This window comes from Halichoeres trimaculatus, unplaced genomic scaffold (genome assembly GCF_033239565.1).
Source record: "Halichoeres trimaculatus isolate MK-OKI-2021-1 unplaced genomic scaffold, fHalTri1.1 fHalTri1_scaffold_4, whole genome shotgun sequence".
In the NCBI taxonomy this organism is placed as follows: domain Eukaryota; kingdom Metazoa; phylum Chordata; class Actinopteri; order Labriformes; family Labridae; genus Halichoeres; species Halichoeres trimaculatus.
Window position 1 is genome coordinate 2646496 of NW_027437182.1, and position 22832 is coordinate 2669327.

The 22832-nt window shown below is 42.2% G+C and overlaps 2 protein-coding genes across 2 annotated transcripts in view; one reads left to right on the top strand and one right to left on the bottom strand.

Moving 5' to 3' along the window:
* LOC141789349 (urokinase plasminogen activator surface receptor-like) overlaps nt 1-22832 on the top strand; it is a 53074-nt gene that overhangs the window by 2781 nt on the left and 27461 nt on the right. The window lies entirely within an intron of this gene.
* On the bottom strand, nt 981-2655 carry LOC141789521 (phospholipase A2 inhibitor gamma subunit B-like). Its single transcript, XM_074668950.1, has 5 exons — nt 2160-2655; nt 1887-1997; nt 1623-1790; nt 1335-1457; nt 981-1215 (listed from the first exon to the last, which is right to left on the bottom strand). The coding sequence occupies exons 1-5, from the start codon at nt 2206-2208 to the stop codon at nt 986-988; spliced, it is 681 nt and encodes a 226-aa protein (XP_074525051.1). The 5' UTR covers nt 2209-2655; the 3' UTR covers nt 981-985.

The window sequence follows — 22832 nt, forward strand, 5'->3', positions numbered from 1 at the left end:
GGGAGCAAATTAGAGCTCAAAAACTCAAAGGAATAATAAGAAACAGACCAAATACAGTAGTACCCTGTTTGAAGACAAAGGTGTGAAGCTGCAGCACTATTGTTGTTCAGTCCAAGCGGCAACCTCTGGTCCAAAAATATGAGACAATGTGGAAGTGCTAAAATCTGCTGTTTCTCAAGTGACTGCTTGAGGCTGGCTCCAGAAGTTCAGGAAGTCACATACACACCAAGCCAAAAAAAAAGCAGTTTTCACTGCAGAACGTAACCTATTTACAGCCTGGTTCACAGAACGTGCCCCTGAGTTGCTATTCTACTATCGCTACACACTGTACAGGGGGGTGAAATTTTTTCTAACACGGCTATTATAGGATATTAAGATAGCAAGCTCTCCCAATCAGAGGCACAGCTCAGGGTCAGTGTACGCAAAGCCCTTACCCCTACCAATATGGCCCCGATAGCCAATCTGCTTCATTTTCTGTTTCAGAAACAGACAGGTGACGTCAGGGAGACTATGACTAAGTTTTATTCAGTCTATGGTTCAGTCCTGTAATGCAAGGCTGTGCAGAGATGTGCTCCCAACAATATGTGTTTTCTGTTTGTGTATATTTACAATATTAAAAATAAAAACATGAAACAGTCACATTGAGAGTCTTCCTGCTACGGTGTTGTCGATCTCCAGCAGAGAAGTCTCCTGTTTTTTGTAATGCGTCGCTCCATGTTGTAAATTCTGTGGGCTGAACGTTGAATATTTAGGGGTGTGTCGTTTGAATTGCAACAGTTTTCAGCCACCACATTTATCAACACCTGATCAGACGTATGCTGTAATTGGCACATTTTATATATCACACGTGAATGTTGCTGTATGCTCATTTTTACAACCAGATCTGCACCAATTCTCACACAAGATTGATAAATGAGGGCCATTGAATTCAGGTGTCTTTGAATCTATTCCTTTATTTTTCCTCTCTGACATGATGGTTTTGGGTTCAACAGACAGAAAGAGCAACCAGAGCAAGCAGCAGAGAAATCACACTTAGTTTGTCTGATGGAGCTGAGTTACACAGACTGGTTTCACAACATTTAGGAGCAGAGAAATCCACATGATCAATATTGACGGATCGACCGAACAAAAGTTTGAGTTTCAGCTCAGTGTCACCTTCACAAAGGTTTGCAGACGCACAGCCGTGGAGTGGATGGGTTTCATCATACTCATTCACTGTTGATGGATAAAAAAAGTTATTCTTTCCATTTCTTCCTAGTCTCAAAATCACCACTGGAGGGCAGCAGAGAATTATTCAGTGAGAGAAGCTGAACAGTTGCATCATGAAGACTCACCGTTCACAGCAATGCAGCGGTCCTCATTTCCCACACACTGTTTTTTCTTGTTACAGGATAGATCTGACAGAGAACAGGTGTCACACTGCAGACCATTTGGCTTCGGTTCATCAGCAGCTAAACCTGGAGGAAAAAGATGTGTGACATGAATTTACCTGAATACATTAAACCAGAGATGGTTGAAAGTATTGTATCTCAGTGCAGGTGTGTGTGTGTGTGTATTTTAGTTGACAAATAAAGTTTTAAAGCTGTAGTTTCCTGGCAGAGAAAACAGAAAAATCTACTTACGAGGGATAGATTTGTCGTTGCAGCCGTCTGTGGAGCAGCAGTGAAGAAATACACTCCTCCCTGTGTCATCATAGCTGAATGAAATTAATTGGTCGCCTTGATTGCAGAGGGAAGATGGTACACAGGTCCTTCTGATTAAGTAGAGCTCCTCACCAATGATTTTTGAATCTAAGGACAAAATGAAAAAATACATAACCCATACAGGACAATATTTTTTCTTAAATTGACAATCAGTGACTTACAGACATATGTTTATTGGTTTACCTAGGTAGGAAACTGTTGCACAGTGAACATCAGTAGAGTTACAGGGCTCTGGGTCTTTAAGGATCTGTAAAGTGGACCAGTGGTATTCCTGCACACACTTCAGAGCTTCAGCTGTAGAGAGGGGAGAGAAGGACAAACTATGTGTATTAATATGGCAGCATCACAAGACTGCTGCACTAGAAAGAAAATGTCAACAGACAAACGTTAGAGAACAGAAGAGCTTCATTGGGTGAAGCGTTCATTTATCAAAAAAAAGAGAAAGAGTTGAGTTACCAGAGCTGAAGAGCATCCAGATGAGAGGGACACACAGAGTCAGCTTCATCACGATGAGTCTCTGAACAGACTGTGAAACTTCATCTGATACAGAGCCTCTGATTCAGAAGAGGAGGAGACCACAGTTTCTACACACCCTGTGCGAGTCAGAACCTGCGTCTGATTGGACAAGAAGCTGTTAGTGTCTCTGATCAGAGTTTCTCTCTCCTCTCTGGATTCTGCTTTTGTTCCTCTCAAATCTGTCTTCACAGGACACAATAACTCAGGAACTCCTGGAAACCTCCATGAACACTTTGGATTAAAGGATATTAGCTTGTGTCACCAATCAGTTTGGTTATCTTCCAACTTTCACCTTGATCCATTGGCCTGTTGGAGATCTCACTGTAGTTAGGTTCAAACCTCCCAGGTCTCTGAGGATCCAGTCAACTTGAAAGACCTTCAGCCTCCTACAGCTAACCACTACTCCCCCTCTCTGCTGCTGAAACCCTCATACATGCCTTCATTTCACCTAGCATCTTATACACTCACTGGCCACTTTATGAGGTACAGCTGTCCAACTGCTCGTTAACACAAATTTCTAATCAGCCAATCACATGGCAGCAACTCAATGCAGTTAGGCATGTAGACATGGTCAAGACGATCTGCTGCAGTTCAAAGCGAGCATCAGAATGGAAAAGAAAGGTGATTTAAGAGACTTTGAACGTGGCATGTTTGTTGGTCTGAGTATTTCAGAAACTGCTGATCTACTGGGAATTTAACCCACAACCATCTCTAGGGTTTACAGAGAATGGTCCTAAAAAGAGAAAATATCCAGTGAGCAGCAGTTCTGTGGGACAAAATGCCTTGTTGATGCCAGAGATCAGAGGAGAATGGACAGACTGGTTGGAGCTGATAGAAAGGCAACAGTAACTCAAATAACCACTGGTTACAACCGAGGTCTGCAGAAGAGCATCTCTGAACGCACAACACGTCCAACCTTGAGGCAGATGGGCTACAGCAGCAGAAGACCACACCGGGTGACCCTCCTGTCAGCTAAGAACAGGAAACTGAGGCTACAATTCACACAGCAACACCAAAACTGGACAGTAGAAGATTGGAGAAACGTTGCCTGGTCTGATGAGTCTGGATTTCTGCTCCACATTCAGATGGTAGGGTCAGAATTTGGCCTCAACAACATGAAAGCATGGATCCATCCTGCCTTGTATCAACGGTTCAGGCTGCTGCTGCTGGTGTAATGGTGTGGGGGATATTTTCTTGGCTCACTTTGGCCCCCTTAGTACCAACTGAGCATGGTTTAAAGTCCACAGCCTACCTGAGTATTGTTGCTGACCATGTCCATCCCTTTATGAGCACAGTGTACCCATCTTCTGATGGCTACTTCCAGCAGGATAACGCTCCATGTCATAAAGCTGGAATCATCTCAGACTGCTTTCTTCAACATGACAATGAGTTCCCTGTACTCAAATGTCCTCCACAGTCCCCAGATCTCAATCCAATAGAGCACCTTTGGGATGTGGTGGAACGGGAGATTCTCATCATGGATGTTCAGACGACAAATCTGCAGCAACTGTGTGATGCTATCATGTCAATATGGACCAAACTCTCTGAGGAATGTTTCCAGGACCTTGTTGAATCTATGCCACCAAGGATTAAGGCAGTTCTGAAGGCAAAAGGGGATCCAATCCAGTACCAGCAAGGTGTACCTAATAAAGTGACCAGTGAGTATATGGTTCTTTCTCAGAAGTTCTTGGTGAACTACAGTACATTCATAGTCCAGCTTCCTGTCTACTTACCCACTCCCATTCTTCACAACGTCCACTCTCTCCCCATTCCCTACAGCATCCAGTTCAAACTCTTTCTACTGACATTCAAAGCCCCCCCTAACTAACCCCCCACTATCTTACTGACCTGCTCCACCTCCATAACCCAACCCACAGTCTTTGCTCCTGTAACCATAACCTCCTCTCCCCACTGCATAGGACCAAGCACCTAAACTGGGGTAACAGAGCTTATAATGAAATAAGGAGTAAAGAGCAGAATAAAATCACAATATAAAACCTGTTTCTTGTTGGCAGGAAGGAGCTCCTCAGCTAACGGCAAATATTTGTGTGAATGTGTGTTCAGACCATGACATGACATAGCATGACTGGATCGGATGATGGCACTTAAGGAATGTCACTTTGACCCCTTGCCAAGGATGAACCCTTTGCTGAAAACTGAAGCACTCAGTAACGTGAAACCTCCGGTGTGTCTACAATATTTTGTGTAAACAACACTTGTTGATTGCCCATTTCCATTAAAAGGGAATATGTGGCTTTGACTTCTCAGGTCTATATCGCATTTTTTTTGGCTTTATTAAATTCTTTCCAGTTTCAGACCAATGGAAATGAAAATGCCTTCTATATACTACTTTCATACACTGTATGTATCAGGCAAATTTGAGAACGGCCTGCGTCTTCCTTGTGACATCACACATATGTCTTTGTTCCAGTGGTTTCCATGGTGACGATAAATCTCCATTCATTTAAATGGGAGTGAAATAAAGAAATCTTTTCATTTCCATTGGTCTCAAACTGCAAAAGAATTTAATAAAGCCAAAAAATTGTGATATACAAGTGAAAAGTCAAAGCTGCATAGTCCTTTGTAATGGGAAATGGGCAATCAACAAGTGTTGTTTACACATAAACATCTACTTTATTGACTTCAGATGTTATTTCTGTGAACTTTAACTGTATATCATTAACTCATCACAAGTAGAGCTTCCATTATAACCCTATAGAGACTCTGTAACAATACTGAAAAAAATATGCCACAAAAACGGCAAAAACTCCCCCCAAAAACACTAAAAAAACACCATAAGTGGCAGCCATCTTGAATTTGAAGGTTCAAATAAGGTCAAATCATTATACAACCCTGAAATATGTATTGCTCAACAAAAATAAGTTCTGAAAACATGTATTGTCCATCATTGTAGGTCGAGCCTTTAAAGAGATCATTTCCATGACAGCCATTCTGGATTTTGGCCTCTGAAAAATTTAAAAAATACACCCCGGCTAAATTTGTTTTTTTTTAGCCCTCCTAGATGACAAATCCATTGAGAAATGGACCTTTGCTCACCGTGGTCACGTTTTGGTCCAAAATGACCCAACTAGTAGTCCAAGTGCTGTGCTGATTGAAGTCCATACAGGAAATAAAGGCTGTAAGAAACCAGGGACACCAGAGATGTGGGGTCTTGATAAAAGGGGGCGGATCCACAGGGGTGAGATATGGAGGAGCACGTGTCACAGGACATGAGAAGATGTGTAGGAGTGCCCAACTCGTCATGTTCTGACGGGACTCATAGAATAGAATAGAATAGAATAGAATAGAATAGAATAGAGTAGAATAGAATACAAAATACTTTATTTATCCCCGAGGGGAAATTCAGGAGTCACCGCAGCATTTAAGAAAACAAAAGTAAGAAAGAGTATAGAAAGTGCAAAAAGGTCCATAAGAAAATAGATGCCGACATCCCGTCCACCACTCGTCCACCACTCTCCAGCCCAGCCAGTCTCCACCTCCACAGGGTCCAGGACTGAGCTTCTTCAGCAGTCTGTTCAGTCTCTGTCTCCTGGATCCTGTCTGCTCACAGCAGGTGAAGCTCCTCCAATGTGGCTCTGGCGTATAAATCCGATGCCACGTCCGTGAACAGCACAATGCCACCGGGTTAGCCCGGCTAGCTCGTCCATCCCCCGGGGCTAGATCCCACGTTCCCAACAATGATAGATGGAAGGACAGGTCCACGTCGTCACCTCCCAGCTCACATCCAAGAACCAGCACATCGTCCTCACCTCCTCCTCCTCAGCTCGAGGGAAATCATCAAGCCCTACACTAGTTAGCATTTACATGCTACAGGCTGCTCAAAGCTGAGTTCACATGTAAACAATGCAGCCATGGTTACATGTAAGATCTCCAGACAAACACAGGTGAAAAGTAGTAAAAATATCGCCGAAGCCACAAAAAGTTTGGTGACAATGAACCATACAAAGTAATGATCCACTCCAAATACAAAGATGACGAAAAAGAGACGAAAAAATTACAAGAAACAGACAAAGACGAGAGAGCTGCTGCAACAGGCAGCTACTTGGGCAGCACCTAGCAACGGAAAAAAGCGTGTCAGGTTGTCACCAAATACCCAAGTAGCCGCCCATACCCAGGGAGACCACGGCCTAGGGCACCCTCAGAGCCACCAGGGCACCCGAGACCCACCAAACGGCCCCAAAAGCCACAGGGTCCAGATCCATCTCCGGGACCCAAGGAGGCACCAACCTGACCCACCAAGGGTACCAAGGAAGACAGCAGGTCAACCGGGGCAGCAGCCCCCCTGCAGACAGGACACACCCCAACCCACCACCCGTTCACCCGGCCTCCAGCCCCCCCATCACCCTGCCGCAGGCCAGAGGCCCCCAGCCCCCCGGGAGCCAATATCCTGGGGCCAGGCCCCCCCAGGAGGAGGACATAGGCAGCAGCCACAACAAGGCCAGGTGAGGTAGAAAGAGGGGCAGTGGTGAGATCGTTGTAAGGTCCTGCCCCCCAGGAGAGCTGAGGCTGAGGCCTCAGAGGAGTGCCAGATCCAGCAGGGCCCACCTTCCTCCCCAGATACGGCCCCAGGCCCACACCCATGGACTCCAGAGCCCAGCCGCAACCAGAGACCACCGCCACCACCCCAGTAGATGGAGGCTGCTCCCCAGCACAGAGCCGTGGCCACAAAAGGCCGGACGCCACTAGCTGTACCAAGTATAAAGCCGTGAAACACCCCCTGTCCCTCCCTATTATTATGTATCTTTGCTCCCAAACAAAGATACAATAACTTTCCCCATTCTGATGCTCGCTTTGAACTGCAGCAGATCATCTTGACCATGTCTACATGCCTAACTGCATTGAGTTGCTGCCATGTGATTGGCTGATTAGAAATTTGTATTGATGAGCAGTTGGACAGGTGTGCCTCATAAAGTGGCCAGTGAGTGTATAAGATGCTAGGTGAAATAAAGGCATGTATGAGGGTTTCAGAAGCAGAGAGGGGGAGTAGTGGGCAGCTGTAGGAGGCTGAAGGTCTTTCAAGTGGGACTGATGACTGATCGGATCTCCAACAGCCCAATGGATCAAGATGGAAGTTGGAAGATAACTAAACTGATTGGTGACAAGCTAATTTCCTTTAATCCAAAGTGTTCATGGAGGTTTCCAAGAGTTATTGTGTCCTGTGAAGACAGATTTAAAATGAACAAAAGCAGAATCCAGAGAAGAGAGAGAAACTCTGATAAGAGACACTAACAGCTTCTTGTCCAATCAGACGCAGGTTCTGATGCAGGTTCTGACTCGCAGCACTCGAGGAAAAACAAACAGGGTGTGTAGAAACTGTGGTCTCCTCCTCCTCTGAACCAGAGGCTCTGTATCAGATGAAGTTTCACAGTCTGTTTAGAGACTCATCGTGATGAAGCTGACTCTGTGTGTCCCTCTCATCTGGATGCTCTTCAGCTCTGGTAACTCAACTCTTTCCCATCAGGCTTTATGCAAGTGTTAGAGCTTTGATTCAACCTGAAATGATTTGGATCAGAACCAGACTTGGTTTACTGACAGCAGAGGGATTTGTCTGATTCATTTCTTCTTCAGTTAAGGATGTGTTTTTCTGTTGGTTCTTTGAACTGATGCCTGAAATGACTGCTTCACCTGATGATAGGCTTCTGGCGTGCAACATTTTGAGTCTGTTGACATTTTCTTTCTAGTGTAACCCTTGTGGTGCTGCCATATCTTTGTACATAGTTTGTCCTTCTCTCCCCTCTCTACAGCTGAAGCTCTGAAGTGTGTGCAGGAAGACCACTGGTCCAATGTTAAGAGCAGTAAAGACCCAGAGCCCTGTTCCTCTACTGATGTTCACTGTGCAACAGTTTCCGATCTAGGTAAGAACAATAAACATGTGTCTTTAAGTCACTGATTGTCAATTTAAGATGAACTCTTTTCCTGTATGGGTCAGTATCCTTTTATTTTGTGCTTAGATCTGACAAACAGTCCGCTGGACTTGTATTTCATCAAAAGGAGCTGCTTACCGTCTTCCCTCTGCGGTGAAGGTGACCAATTATTTTCAATGAGCTATGATAATGCCAGGCTGACTACATCTCTTCAGTGCTGCTCCACAGACAGCTGCAACAACAAAAATACATCTTGTAAGTTTATTTTCCTGTTTACTCTGCAACTTTCTTTGCAAATTTTAAAACACACACACACACACACACACACACACACACACACACACACACACACACACACACACACACACAGAATACATGGTATTAACTGTTATAGCACCAAGAGGGCCAGAAAGGGATAAAACCCTGACAGTGGAGGGGAAGTAATCATGACAGACAGGCAGAAAGGACAGGCTGGAGCCTGAGCCTTGAGGATCCGTCTAATGCTGCTTGCAACTTTAATTTTGTCCAGTCTTTGAGCTCTAATTTGACCCCTAAAAATGCCCAAAAACTCACCAAATTTTACACACACCTCAGGATTGGCAAAAAATTCGATAAAATACCAAATTTGACCCCCAACATCCAATAATGTCCTCTCTAGCGCCACCTAGGCACACTTAAACGGCCCTAGCTGCCAGTAGGAATGTCGTATAAAGATGAAACCAAGGTCAAAATGTTTGTCTCATTAAGACTCAAAAATCATTCACCGGTACCCTTGACCTATTTCCAACAGGAAGCCAGCTATTTGTCATTCAAAATAAAATTTTCACACTTTAATCACCTTCAAACAAAATCTAAAAAGTCAGGATCCATACATGGTATCGCCTTCAAATTCTCCCACATGACAGACTGGACCGTGCTTTACAAAACTTATTTAGGATTTGGTTGTTTCTCAAACAGTTTTCGAATGGCAAGCCCTCAAAGTTGCTCAACTCTTAAGAAGCCCTCTCAGCTCCCCCATTAAGAATGAATAGGAGCAAAACACCAAGCAGCAGGAATTTGGCTTCTACACAAAAAAACTAAGTTCCAGATTTAAAATTTACATGGATGGATACCTGACAAAATTTCCTACAAAAATGTATTTTTTCATTCACATTTGTTTAAAAGTGTGCCATCTATGAAGAGATGTTTGCAAAACTTTTGTGCGCGTCTCTCCCTCTGCTGCAGCACTTGATGTCACGCTCATTAGGAGCTGAGTGCAGCGGGTCATGTGACTCACTGAAGGCGGGAAAATGCTATGTTTTTCACACACACACACACACACACACACACACACACACACACACACACACACACACACACACACACACACACACACACACACACACACACACACACACAGGAACCGCCCCACACCAAGTTAACATATCTTCAAACATCTCCAGTTTAACATTTTCAGGTTAATCTGTGTGTCACGTTTTTCTCCTTCAGTTTCAGCTGCTGATAAACAGAAACCAAATGGTCTGCAGTGTGTCACCTGTTCTCTGTCAGATCTATCCTGTAACAACACACAACAGTGTGTGGGAAATCAGGACCGCTGCGTTGCTTTTAATGGTGAGTCTTCATGATGATCACCTTCTCTCACTGAATAATTCTCTGCTGCCCTCCAGTGGTGATTTTGAGACTAGGAAGAAATTGAAAGAATAACTATTTTTTATCCATCAACAGTGAATGAGGATGGTGAAACCCATCCACTCCATGGCTGTGTGTCTGCAAACCTTTGTGAAGGTGACACTGAGCTGAAACTCAAGCTTTTGTTTGGTCGATCCATCAGTACTGATGATGTTAAATTCTCTGCTCCTAAATGTTGTGAAACCAGCCTCTGTAACTCGGCTACAGCAGACAAACTGAGTGTGATTTCTCTGCTGCTTGCTCTGGTTGCTCTTTCTGTCTGTTGAAACCAAAACCAGCATGTCAGAGAAATAAAGATAAAGATTCAAAGACACCTGGATTCAATGGCCCTCATTTATCAATCTTGTGTGAGAATTGGTGCAGGTTTTCATGCTCTCGCTGGTCACTCCTGTCGGTGTGTGAAGCTGCTTTTACCTCCACTGTGAAGGTTTGATCATTTTTTTATCTGTTTGTGTGTGTGTGTGTGTGTGTGTGTGTGTGTGTGTGTGTGTGTGTGTGTGTGTGTGTGTGTGTGTGTGTGAAAAACATAGCATTTTACCGCCCTCACTGAGTCACATGACCAGCTGCACTCAGCTCCTAATGAGTGAGACATCAAAGAAGTGCTGCAGCATAGGAAGAGAGACAAGCACAAAAGTTTTGCAACTCTTCATAGATGGCACACTTTTAAACAAATGTGAATGAAAAAATACATTTTTGTAGGAAATTTTGTCAGGTATCCATCCATGTAAATTTCAAAGCTGTAGAACTTAGTTTTTTTTGTGTAGAAGCCAATTTCCTGCAGCTTGGTGTTTTGCTCCTATTCGTTCTTAATGGGGGAGCTGAGAGGGCTTCTTAAGAGTTGAGCAACTTTTAGGGCTGGCCATTTGAAAACTGTTTAAGAAACAACCAAATCCTAAATAAGTTTTGTAAAGCACGGTCCAGTCTGTCATGTGGGAGAATTTGAAGCCGATACCATGTATGGATCCTGACTTTTTAGATTTTGTTTGAAGGTGATTAAAATGTGAAAATTTTATTTTGAATGGCAAATAGCTGGCTTCCTGTTGGAAATAGGTCAGGGGTACCGGTGTGTGATTTTTGAGTCTTATTGAGACAAACATTTTGACCTTGGTTTCATCTTTATACGACATTCCTACTGGCAGCTAGGGCTGTTTATGTGTGACTAGGTGGCGCTAGAGAGGACATTATTGGATGTTGGGGGTCAAATTTGGTATTTTATCGAATTTTTTGCCAATCCTGAGGTGTGTGTAAAATTTGGTGAGTTTTTGGGCATTTTTAGGGGTCAAATTAGAGCTCAAAGACTGGATTAGTTAAAGTTAAAGTTAAAGTTAAAGTTAAAGTTAAAGTTAAAGTTGCAAGCAGCATTAGACGGATCCTCAAGACTCCTGCCTGTCCTTTCTGCCTGTCTGTCATGATTTTTTCCCCTCCACTGTCAGGGTTTCATCCCTTTCTGACCCTCTTGGTGCTATAACAGTTAATACCATGTATTATTTCCTCTGCTGAGTCACATGACCAGCTGCACGGAACTCCTAATCAGTTTGTGACATAATCACAGAAGAAGGAGGATTCAAATTCACAAAAGTAACAAACAACTCGTCATATAGGCCAGAATTTTGACCTAATCTATGTAAAAATGTGATATTTTTGTAGGAAATTCCCACAGGAATCCATTTATGTCACTTTTAAAACTGTACAACTTTTACTTTTTTTATCTAGAGGCCCAAATTGACCTCGGTTTGAGGGGAAAATCTAAAAAGTTAATGTTGCTTAAACAGTAATATCTCAAAAAGCGTAAAACGTATCTAAAAGTTAGGTCAGACATGAATAGCTTAAAGATCAGTGAATATTTTAAATCTAAAATAGGGTCTGTGAGTGGAACTATGCTGAAGTTTTTGCATCTCAAAGTTAAGGAAGAACCAGGGAGTAAAGTCAAAGATTCCCATTCATTTTCTATGGGACTTTTTCCTGCATTTTTTGCGAAAAACTCGGCCAAAAATTTACGAAATAACAAGAAAAGTCATAGGACACCATCCCCAATCAAACTGCACGTTTTGACATTTAATTTGTCGGGGTTCTTCCAAAGCTCTAGGAGGAGAAATTAAAAACTGGAAACAAGCAACAATAAGTTCTCTGTTTCACTAAGAATGTTTTATATCACGGTGATGAAACTTGTCCATTGGGGTTTAATTTTATCATCTCCAAATATGGTTAATATATTGTATACACACTGGAGGTTTACAGTTACTGAGTCCTTGGCAAGGGGTCCAAGTAACATTCCTTTTGTGTCATCATCTGATCCAGTCATGCCATGCCATGTCCTTGCTTGAACACACTTACACACAAATAATTGCCGTTAGCTGAGGAGCTCCTTCTTGCCAACAAGCAACTGAACACAATTAACTCCCAGACTTGGCAGCAAAAGACTCAAAAGGATCCTAATTCCTTGTCCACAAGGGCTAGTGGTTAGTGGACAGTCTGGTGAGGAGTAGACTGGTTTGAAGGCTCAGGTTGCTGGAACTAACTTGTCCAAGGGTTAATCTGCGAGACTTTAAAGTGGGCTGGATCCTCATAGACCTGGGATGTTTGAACTTACCTACAGTGGGATCTCCAACAGGCCAAAGGATCAAGGTGAAGGTTGAAAGATAACCAAACTGATTGGTGATGCAAGCTAATGTCCTTCCATCCGAGAGTTCCTGAGTTATTGTGTCCTGTGAAGACAGATTTAAGATGAACAAAAGCAGAATCCAGAGAGGAGAGAGAAACTCAGATCAGAGACACCAACAGCTTCTTGTCCAATCAGACGCAGGTTCTGACTCGCAGTGCTCGAGGAAAACAAACAGGGTGTGTAGAAACTGTGGTCTCCTCCTCTTCTGAATCAGAGGCTCTGTATCAGATGAAGTTTCACAGTCTGTTCAGAGACTCATCGTGATGAAGCTGACTCTGTGTGTCCCTCTCATCTGGACGCTCTTCAGCTCTGGTAACTCAACTCTTTCCCATCAGGCTTTATGCAAGTGTTAGAGCTTTGATTCAACCTGAAATGATTTGGATCAGAACCAGACTTGGTTTACTGACAGCAGAGGGATTACTCTGATTCACGTTTTGGTTAATTAGGGATCAGGTTTTGTAAATTTTGGTCTAAACAGAGTCTGCATGTGTTTTTCTGTTGGTACTTCGAACTGAATACACATAGTTAGTCCTTCTCTCCCCTCTCTACAGCTGAAGCTCTGAAGTGTGTGCAGGAATTTCAGTGGTCTGAGGATGAGATCAGTGAACACCCACAACCCTGTTCCTCTCCTGATGTTCACTGTGCAACAATTTCTTTCCAAGGTAAAAGAAGAATTTAGTCTTGTTTGTAAGTCACTTATGAACAATTTAAAATTCAAATCTTCTCCTTCATGGGTTCATGTATCCTTTAATTTTGTGCATAGATTCAATAAACAATCCGAAGAAGTCCTTTTTCATCAGAAGGACCTGTGCACCGTCTTCCCTCTGCGTCGAAGGCGACCAATTCTTTTCACTCAGCTATGGTAATATCAGGATGATTTCATTTCTTCACTGCTGCTCCACAGACGGCTGCAACAACAAAGTTAGCCCTTGTAAGTAGATTTTTCTGTTTTCTCTGCCAGGAAACTACAGCTTTAAAACTTTCTTTGTAAACTTTGAAACACGCTCATCTTTAACCTTTATATTTTCAGGTTAATCTGTGTGTCACTTTTTTCTCCTTCTTTTTCAGATCTTGATGAACAGAAACCAAATGGTCTGCAGTGTTTCACCTGTTCTCGGTCAGATCTATCCTGTAACAAAACACATCAGTGTGTGGGCATTGAGGACCGCTGCATTGCTGTGAACGGTGAGTCTTCAAGCTGTTCAGCGTCTCTTACTGAATGTTTCTCTGCTGCCCTCCAGTGGTGATTTAAAGACGATGGAAAATGGAAAGAAAAAAATCATTTATTCATCCACAGAAACTGAGGCTGATGGAACCTTTCCACTCCGTGGCTGTGCGTCTGCAAACCTTTGTGATGGTGACACTGAGCGGAAACTAAGGGCTTTAAACGATCAGACATTTCATGGTGATGAAAAACTATTCTCTGCTCCTAAATGTTGTGAAACCAGTCTGTGTAGCTCAGCTCCAGCAGACAAACTGAGTGTGATTCCTCTGCTGCTTGCTCTGGTTGCTCTTTCTGTCTGTTAAAACCAAAACCACATGTCAGAAAAATAAAGAAAAAGATTCAAAGACACCTGAATTCAATGGCCCTCATTTATCAATCTTGTGTGAGAATTGGCGCAGATCTTGGTTTGAAATGACAGCCGTGGATGTGACAAACTAAACTACAACAGAGTTTTATCACATTTTATTTACACTTCCTTTGCTTATACTGTAATTAATTAATTTGTGATATCTGACAATTAGAAGCCAGTAAATTGATGTTTCCTTCCAGATCCAAACGTTAAGAGTTGTCTTTTAAAAATGTGTTTGAGCTCTGAAAGAAGCTGCAGACTCCAGCCTGAACCTGTCACAGACTGAGGAGGGGGTGGAGCTCTCACCAGGTTGACGTCAGTTTCAGGAAGAAGTGACGGAGGGACAGACCAACCTCCATCATGTCAGATAAAGATAATGAAACATTTTCAATTCTGCAAACTAGTTAATCTAAAACTGATCTCATTAACTTCTTTTGTGGTTGTTTTGGTGCCTGGCCAAGAAATGAGTCACTCATGCGCAATTACTCACAGGTAGACTGGAATTTATGATTATTTGTTAATTTTATTTGATTATTATTAGGGTGGCGAGGCTCCGCCCTGTTGCTATGGCTGCCTTTTACAGCAGCTCTCTCTTCTTTGTCTATTTCTTGTAATTTTTTCGGACTCCTTTTCGTAATCTTTGTATTTGGAGTGGATCATTGCTTTGTATGGTTCATTGTCGGTCATGGACACCAAACTTTTTGTGGCTTCAGTGATATTTTTACAACTTTTCTCCTGTGTTTGTCTGGAGATCCTACATGTAACCATGGCTACATTGTTTACATGTGAAATCAGCTGTTAGCAGCCTGTAGCATGTCAATGCTAACTGGTGCTAGGCCTGATGTCTTCTCACAAGATGAGGAGAAGGAGGTGAGGACGACGTGCTGGTTCTCAGGTGTGAGCTAAGAAGTGACGACATGGACCTGTCCTTCCATCCATCGTTATTGGGAACGTAAGATCTACCTCCAATAAGATGGACGAGCTAGCCGTGCTAACCCAGCAACAGAGGGAATACCAGAGGGCAGAGTAGCATCATGCTATTCACAGACATGGCTAACGGAGCTAACACCAGACACCAAGGCCACATGTGAAGAGCTTCACCTGCTGTGAGCAGACAGGATCCAGGAGACAGAGACTGAACAGACTGCTGAAGAAGCTCAGTCCTGGACCCTGTGGAGGTGGAGACTGGCTGACTGGACAATGATGGACAAGCTGTCAGCATCTATTTTCTTATGGAGCTTTTTACACTTTCTTTACACTTTCTTACTTTTGTTTTCTTGATTGCTGCTGTGACTTCAGTTTTGTTGTACCTGTTATAATGACTAAAAAGTTCTATTCTATTCTATTCTATTCTATTCTATTCTATTTGTCCGAAAACGGATTAGTTGTGCTCCCATGTAAATGAACATCTTTTGTTATAAAACAGTCAATTTTTCATACACAATTTACGTTTATATGATAATATTTCAGGGACTGAAATAATATATATATTTTTTAAAATAAAGAATATATAAATAAAAGTAGTAATATAGTCTGTGTGAGCTAGAAGAAAAATAGGCTCTATGCACAGATGGCTATCCCATTGGCGTGCGGTGGCATGGGTATTTCCTGTTACTGAAAGAAACAGTAGAAAGTGACGGTAGATGGTGTTATGAAAGCAGAGATTAAATAAATACTGTGTTTGCTGGAGTTGCCTAAAGTTGCCAAGTTGTATAAAAGCTTTAAGATGTTTTTATTTGTTTGGAGCTTTGGAGGTAATTTGCCAACAGTACCTAATCTGAGCTAGAAGAATTACTTTTGTGTTAAAAGTTGAGAGCTTCAGGCCAATCATACTTTAAAGCCAGTTTAATCATGTGTATGAACCTCAGACTTCATGTGTTTGTACTTTTATTAAAACATAAAGAAAAAACAGGGCTACAAGACATCTCCCTGAGAGCCCACTGATATATACTAGCGGGTAGCCAGCAAAAAAGCAGTTTTAATCAATGAGCACAAAAACAAGTGTAATAGTCTCACGTAAGAGAGTCATTTTTAATCCATTCAACATGTTATTTAGCTCTGAATCTACCAAAAATGATATAGAGCACCTGGCACTAGCTTGATGCTAACGTAAATCAGGAATTCTATCAGTATGCTAGCGGTTAGCATACATGATAGAACTTTTTCCAGCAGAATATACACACAAACAAATGTTCGTAACTTCCTCACAAGAGCTTCATTTTTAGTCGTTCCATTAATTTGTGTTCTGTGCATGTTCTGTTTCCAAAGCATTTTGGTCTTTTGAGTGTTCAATTTCTAGCGTGCTGCTGCTGCTGTTGTTCTTAATGCTGTTGCTATGGCTACAGGTTGAATGTGCAGAAATCACACACATGGGTGTGAAAAAATGTTTTCTGATGTTATGTGTATGTTTATGTTGTATGTGTGTGTTTGTGAGTGTGCAGGTGTGTTTTTTTTTAGAGAGTTACATAGACAGTGCAACTCTTATCATCATGGAGGAAAACAACAGGAAGTCGACCGTTTCCATAAGAATGTTTTATTTTACATTTTTTGGGGCTTCAGCTGAGGTCAGATACGAACAAACTGTCCAATGGGGTTTGATTTCATCTTCTCCAAATACAATCACTATGTTGTAGACACCTGGGTGTTCAATGTTACTGAGTTTTTGGCAAGGGGTCAAAGTGACATTCCTTATGTGCCATCATCCCATCAAGTCATGTCATGCCATGTTCTTGGCTGAACACACATGCACACAAATATTTTCACACAAATATTCCCAGACTCCCCAGACTTGGCTGCAACAGACTCTAAAGGATCCTGGTTCCTAGAAAGCTGACTCTGGAATACCACATGTGGTCAGTGGACAGTCTGGTGAGGAGTGGACTGGTTTGAAGGCTCAGGTTGCTGGAACTAAGAACGCGGTCACACTGGCCATCCAAAACGTGCCGTGCCTAAGCACGATTGCCCCCCTGCAGCGCTGTTACCCAGCTGAAGAGTACGGCCAGCAGTCACACTACCCCTATATGAACTAGACTTTAGCGGGTATCACACACACACAGCCCGCCCTCGTCATTGTGAACCATCTGCGGTCACACTGGCCATTCCAAATGTGCTTTACGGCTGAAGCGTGCTTAGGCACGGCACGGTTGGCCAGTGTGACCACGTCCTCACTCATCAAAGGGTTGATCTGCGAGACTTTAAAGTGGGCTGGATCCTCATAGACCTGGGAGATTTGAACCTACCTACAGTGGGATCTCCAACGGGCCAATGGATCAAGGTGGAAGTTGAAAGATGACCAAACTAATTGGTGACACAAGCTAATATCCTTCCATCCAAGAGTTCCTGAGTTATTGTGTCCTGTGAAGACAGATTTAAAATGAACAAAAGCAGAATCCAGAGAGGAGAGAGAAACTCTGATCAGAGACACCAACAGCTTCTTGTCCAATCAGACGCAGGTTCTGACTTGCAGCGCTCGAGGAAAAACAAACAGGGTGTGTAGAAACTGTGGTCTCCTCCTCTTCTGAATTAGAGGCTCTGTATCAGATGAAGTTTCACAGTCTGTTCAGAGACTCATCGTGATGAAGCTGACTCTGTGTGTCCCTCTCATCTGGATGCTCTCCAGCTATGGTAACTCAACTCTCTTTCTCTTTTTTTTGATAAATGAACGCTTCACCCAATGAAGCTCTTCTGTTCTCTAACGTTTGTCTGTTGACATTTTCTTTCTAGTGCAGCAGTCTTGTGATGCTGCCATATTAATACACAGTTTGTCCTTCTCCCCTCTCTACAGCTGAAGCTCTGAAGTGTGTGCAGGAAGACCACATGTCTAATGTAGAGAGCAGTAAAGACCCAGAGCCCTGTTCCTCTCCTGATGTTCACTGTGCAACAGTTTCCTACCTGGGTAAGAATAATAAACATGTGTCTTTAAGTCACTGATTGTCAATTTAGGATGAAATATTTTCCTGTATGGGTTCATGTATCCTGTCATTTTGCACTTAGATGCGACAAACAAGGAGCCCTATTTAATCAGAAGGACCTGCTTATCGTCTTCCCTCTGCAATGAAGGCCACCAATTATTTTCATTCAGCTATGTTAACACCAGGATCATTGCATCTCTTCGCTGCTGCTCCACAGACGGCTGCAACAACAACAAAGTTATCTCCTGTAAGTAAAATTTTCTGTTTTATCTGCCAGGAAACTACAGCTTTAAAACAACCTAGCAAATTTGAAAAGACAGACACACACACCTGCACTGGGATAAAATATTTTCACCGCAGCAGTCGGCGCTCACACACACACACACACACACACACACACACACACACACACACACACACACACACACACACACACACACACACACACACACACACACACACAGACGCACTCGCATATTCACTCGTCCAATGTGAATCTACATAGACTGGCCACATAAAACGTCAGGTAATTGATTAGTTTTCTTTAATGTTTAATTTTCTGCTTATGCTATTTGTGGTAGTTTTTTTTCCACATATCTTCCTTCTCCTGTTTCAGATCTTGAAGAACAGAAACCAAATGGTCTGCAGTGTTTCACCTGTTCTCCACCAGATCTATCCTGTAACAAGACGCATCAGTGTATGAGATTTCAAGACCGCTGCATTGCTGTGAACTGTGAGTCTTCATGATGTAACTGTTCAGATTGCCTCACTAAATGTTTCTCTGCTGCCCTCCAGTGGTGATTTTAAAATGTAAAAGAAATGGTAGAATAACTTCTTTTTTTTTCTTCTACAGTGACTGAGTATGGTGAAACCTTTTCACTCCATGGCTGTGCGTCTGCAAACCTTTGTGAAGGTGACACTGAGCTGAAAATCAAGCTTTTGTTCCCTCGATACCCCAATATTGGCAAAGTTAAATTCTCTGCTCCTAAATGTTGTGAAACCAGCCTGTGTAACTCAGCTCCAGCAGACAAACTGAGTGTGATTTCTCTGCTGCTTGCTCTGGTTGCTCTTTCTGTCTGTTGAACCCAAAACCATCATGTCAGAAAAATAAAGAAAAAGATTCAAAGACACCTGGACTCAATGGCCCTCATTTATCAATCTTGTGTGAGAATTGGTGCAGGTTTTCATGCTCTCGCTGGTCACTCCTGCCAATCTGTGAAGCTGCTTTTACCTCCACTGTGAAGGTTTGATCCTTTTTTAATCTGTTTGTGTGTGTGTGTGAAAAACATAGCATTTTCCCGCCTTCAGTGAGTCACATGACCAGCTGCACTCAGCTCCTAATGAGCTTGACATCAAAGAAGTGCTGCAGCAGAGGGAGAGACACGCACAAAAGTTTTGCAAACAACTCTTCATAGATGGCACAATTTTTACTAAATGTGAATGAAAAAACATGTTTTTGTTGGAAATTTTGTCAGGAATCCATCCCTGTGAATTTTAAAGCTGTAGAACTTAGTTTTTTTGTGTAGAAGCCAGTTTCCTGCAGCTTGGTGTTTTGCTCCTATTCATTCTTAATGGGAGAGGGCTGAGATGGCTTCTTATGAGTTGACCAACTTTTAGGGCTGGCCATTTGAAAACTGTTTGAGAAACAACCAAATCCTAAATAAGTTTTGTAAAGCACGATCTGGTCTGTCATGTGGGAGAATTTGAAGCCGATACCATGTATGGATTCTGACTTTTTAGATTTTGTTTGAAGGCGACAAAAGTGTGAAAATTTTATTTTGAAAGGCAAATATCTGGCTTCCTGTTGGAAATAGGTCAGGGGTACCGGTGTGTGATTTTTGAGTCTCAATGAGACGAACATTTTGACCTTGGTTTCAACTTTGTACGACATTCCTACTGGCAGCTAGGGCCGTTAAAGTGTGCCTAGGTGGCGCTAGAGAGGAAATTATGGGATGCTGGGGTCAAGTTTGGTATTTTATCAAATTTTTTGCTAATCCTGAAGTATGTGCAAAATTCGGTGAGTCTTTGAGCATGTTTAGGGGGTCAAATTAGAGCTCAAAAACTCAACAGAATAATAAAAAACAGACCAAATACAATAGTGCCTTTGTCTCTCTGGGCGAGGACCCTAATAATCTGTGGAGCTAGAAGCAAAATTGTCCATCAGAGACGACAGCTTGGTCATTCAGCATCCACCTCCACAAGAGGTGAGCTGAGTCAGAGCAACAGTAGAATTTTTGCAGGCTTTGTACTGAATTTGTGTTTTGATTTCTCTGGAGGTTGGCCGGTGTTTGAAGACAAAGGTGTGAAGCTGCAGCATTATTGTTGGTCAGTCCAAGTGGCAACCTCCGGTCTAAGAACATGAGACACTGCAGAAGTGCTAAAATCTGCTGTTTCTCTAGTGTCCCCTTGAGGCGGAAGTCGCATACACACCAGGCCAAAAAAAGCCATCTTCAAAGCAGAAATAAACCACAGCCTGGTTCACAAAACGTGCCCCTGAGTCGCTATTCTACTGTCGGTACACAGTGTACAAGGGGGTGATTTTTTTTCTACACGGCAGTTCAGAGGATATTAAGATCGCAAGCTCGCCCAATCAGAGGCACAGCTCAGGGTCATGTGATCAACAGGTGCCCTATAGCTGTACGCAAAGCCCTTACCCCTACCAATATGGCCCCGATAGCCGATCTGCTTCATTTTCTGTTTCAGAAACAGACGGGTGACGTCAGGGAGACTATGACTAAGTTTTATTCAGTCTATGGTTCAGTCCTGTAAAGCAAGGCTGTGCAGAGATGTGCTCTCAACAATATGTGTTTTCTCTTTGTGTTTATTTACAATATTAAAAAAAACATGAAGCAGTCACACTGAGAGTCATCCTTTGAGTGTGAAACATTATAAAGTCATTAACCCTACTAGAAAATATCCAAAACATATTTAGTAATCGGGAGAGTGGCTATCAATTAAGAGGGGACAATGGCTTCAAAATCAAAAATATACCAATAACTTTAAAAAGCGTCTGTATATCTCAACAAGTGTCAAGCTTTGGAACAATCTAGGTGAGGAACTCAAGACCAGTCGAATATCTATCAGTTAAAAAAAAAAAGGTACAAAAACACGTTACTTTTGGGGTACAGTGGATAGTGATCATTCATGATTATTACCAATAATTAAATTATATAGCATGGCAATGAGAGGCAGAGAAGCCAATTTGAATGTATGTTTGTATTTATATATATTTATGTGTTTATATATATGTGTGTCCCTTGACACACAAATTCTGTCCCTTGATGACCTCATCAGTCAGTATACACAGCTGTGTGGTTACCATGGTGATCATGACGTCACAATGGGCGATGATGCTTTAATGGAACATTGGAACTTCTTTGTCAGGTTGGACGTGGGGCCGAAAACCCTGCGCTTGTGTCCAGACTGTAGGGTCTATCTATCTATCTATCTATCTATCTATCTATCTATCTATCTATCTATCTATCTATCTATCTATCTATCTATCTTTCTATCTTTCTATCTAGCAAGAAATGAGGGCAGGACAGGATCTACAAATGTAGTTACGAATGGAGCTGAGAAGAAAAAGTAGGTCAGACAAAAAATTACCACAGATTACTGGTAAATGAAGTTTTCTCTCACATTTGGCCATTTTTGGCCCACCATTACCATTTTTTGACAAAATAATCCTTTAGTAATAAGCAGGAGGAGTCAGGGAATGTTTAAATTCATTTTTTTACATTTCTACAGTGAAGATTTTGGAAGTTATTTGTTGAAGAATTTGTAATATTTCAGAGCAGCCTCCTTCACTCTAGCTGAAGAAGTTCCACACTCTAGGAGCTGAGGGGAAAATCTGAAAAAATTGCTGTTACTTAAACAGTGATATCTCAAAAACTGTAAAAGATATCTAAAAGTAAGGTCAAACATGAAGAGCTGAAAGATCAGTGAACATTTTAAACCTAAAATGGAGTCTGTCTGTGGAAGTATGCTGAAGTTTAAGCATCTCAAAGTTAAGGAGGAATCAGGGGGAAAGTCAAAGATTCCCATTCATTCTCCATGGGACTTTTTTTGCGTTTTCCGTGAATAACTCGGCCAAAAAGTAACAAAATAACAAAGTCATAGAACACCATTCCTGATCAAACTGCACGTTTTGATGTTTAATTTTTCGGGTTTTTTTCCAAAGCTCTAGGAGGAGAAATAAAAAAAACTGTTAAAAAAAAAAAAAGCTACAAGAAGTTGTCTGTTTCACTAAGAATGTTTTATATCACAGTGATGAAACTTGTCCATTTGGGTTTAATTTCATCATCTCCAAATACAATCACTATGTTATAGACACCTGAAGGTTTAAATCTACCGAGTCCTTGGCAAGGGGTCAAACTGACATTCCTCTTGTGTCATCATCTGATCCAGTCATGCCATGCCATGTCCTTGCCTGAACACACTTACACACAAATATTTGCCGTTAGCTGAGGAGCTCCTTCTTGCCAACAAGCAACTGAACACAATTAACTCCCAGACTTGGCAGCAAAAGACTCAAAAGGATCCTAATTCCTTGTCCAAAAGCGCTAAAGGTTAGTGGACAGTCTGGTGAGGAGTGGACTGGTTTGAAGGCTCAGGTTGCTGGAACTAACTCGTCCAAGGGTTGATCTGCAAGACTTTAAAGTGGGCTGAACCCTTATAGACCTGGGAGGTTTGAACCTACCTGCAGTGGGATCTCCAACGGGCCAATGGATCAATGAGAAAGTTGAAAGATAAACAAAATTAATTGGTGACACAAGTTAATATCCTTTAATCCAAAGTGTTCATGGAGGTTTCCAAGAGTTCCTGAGTTATTGTGTCCTGTGAAGAAAGATTTAAAATGAACAAAAGCAGAATCCAGAGAGGAGAGAGAAACT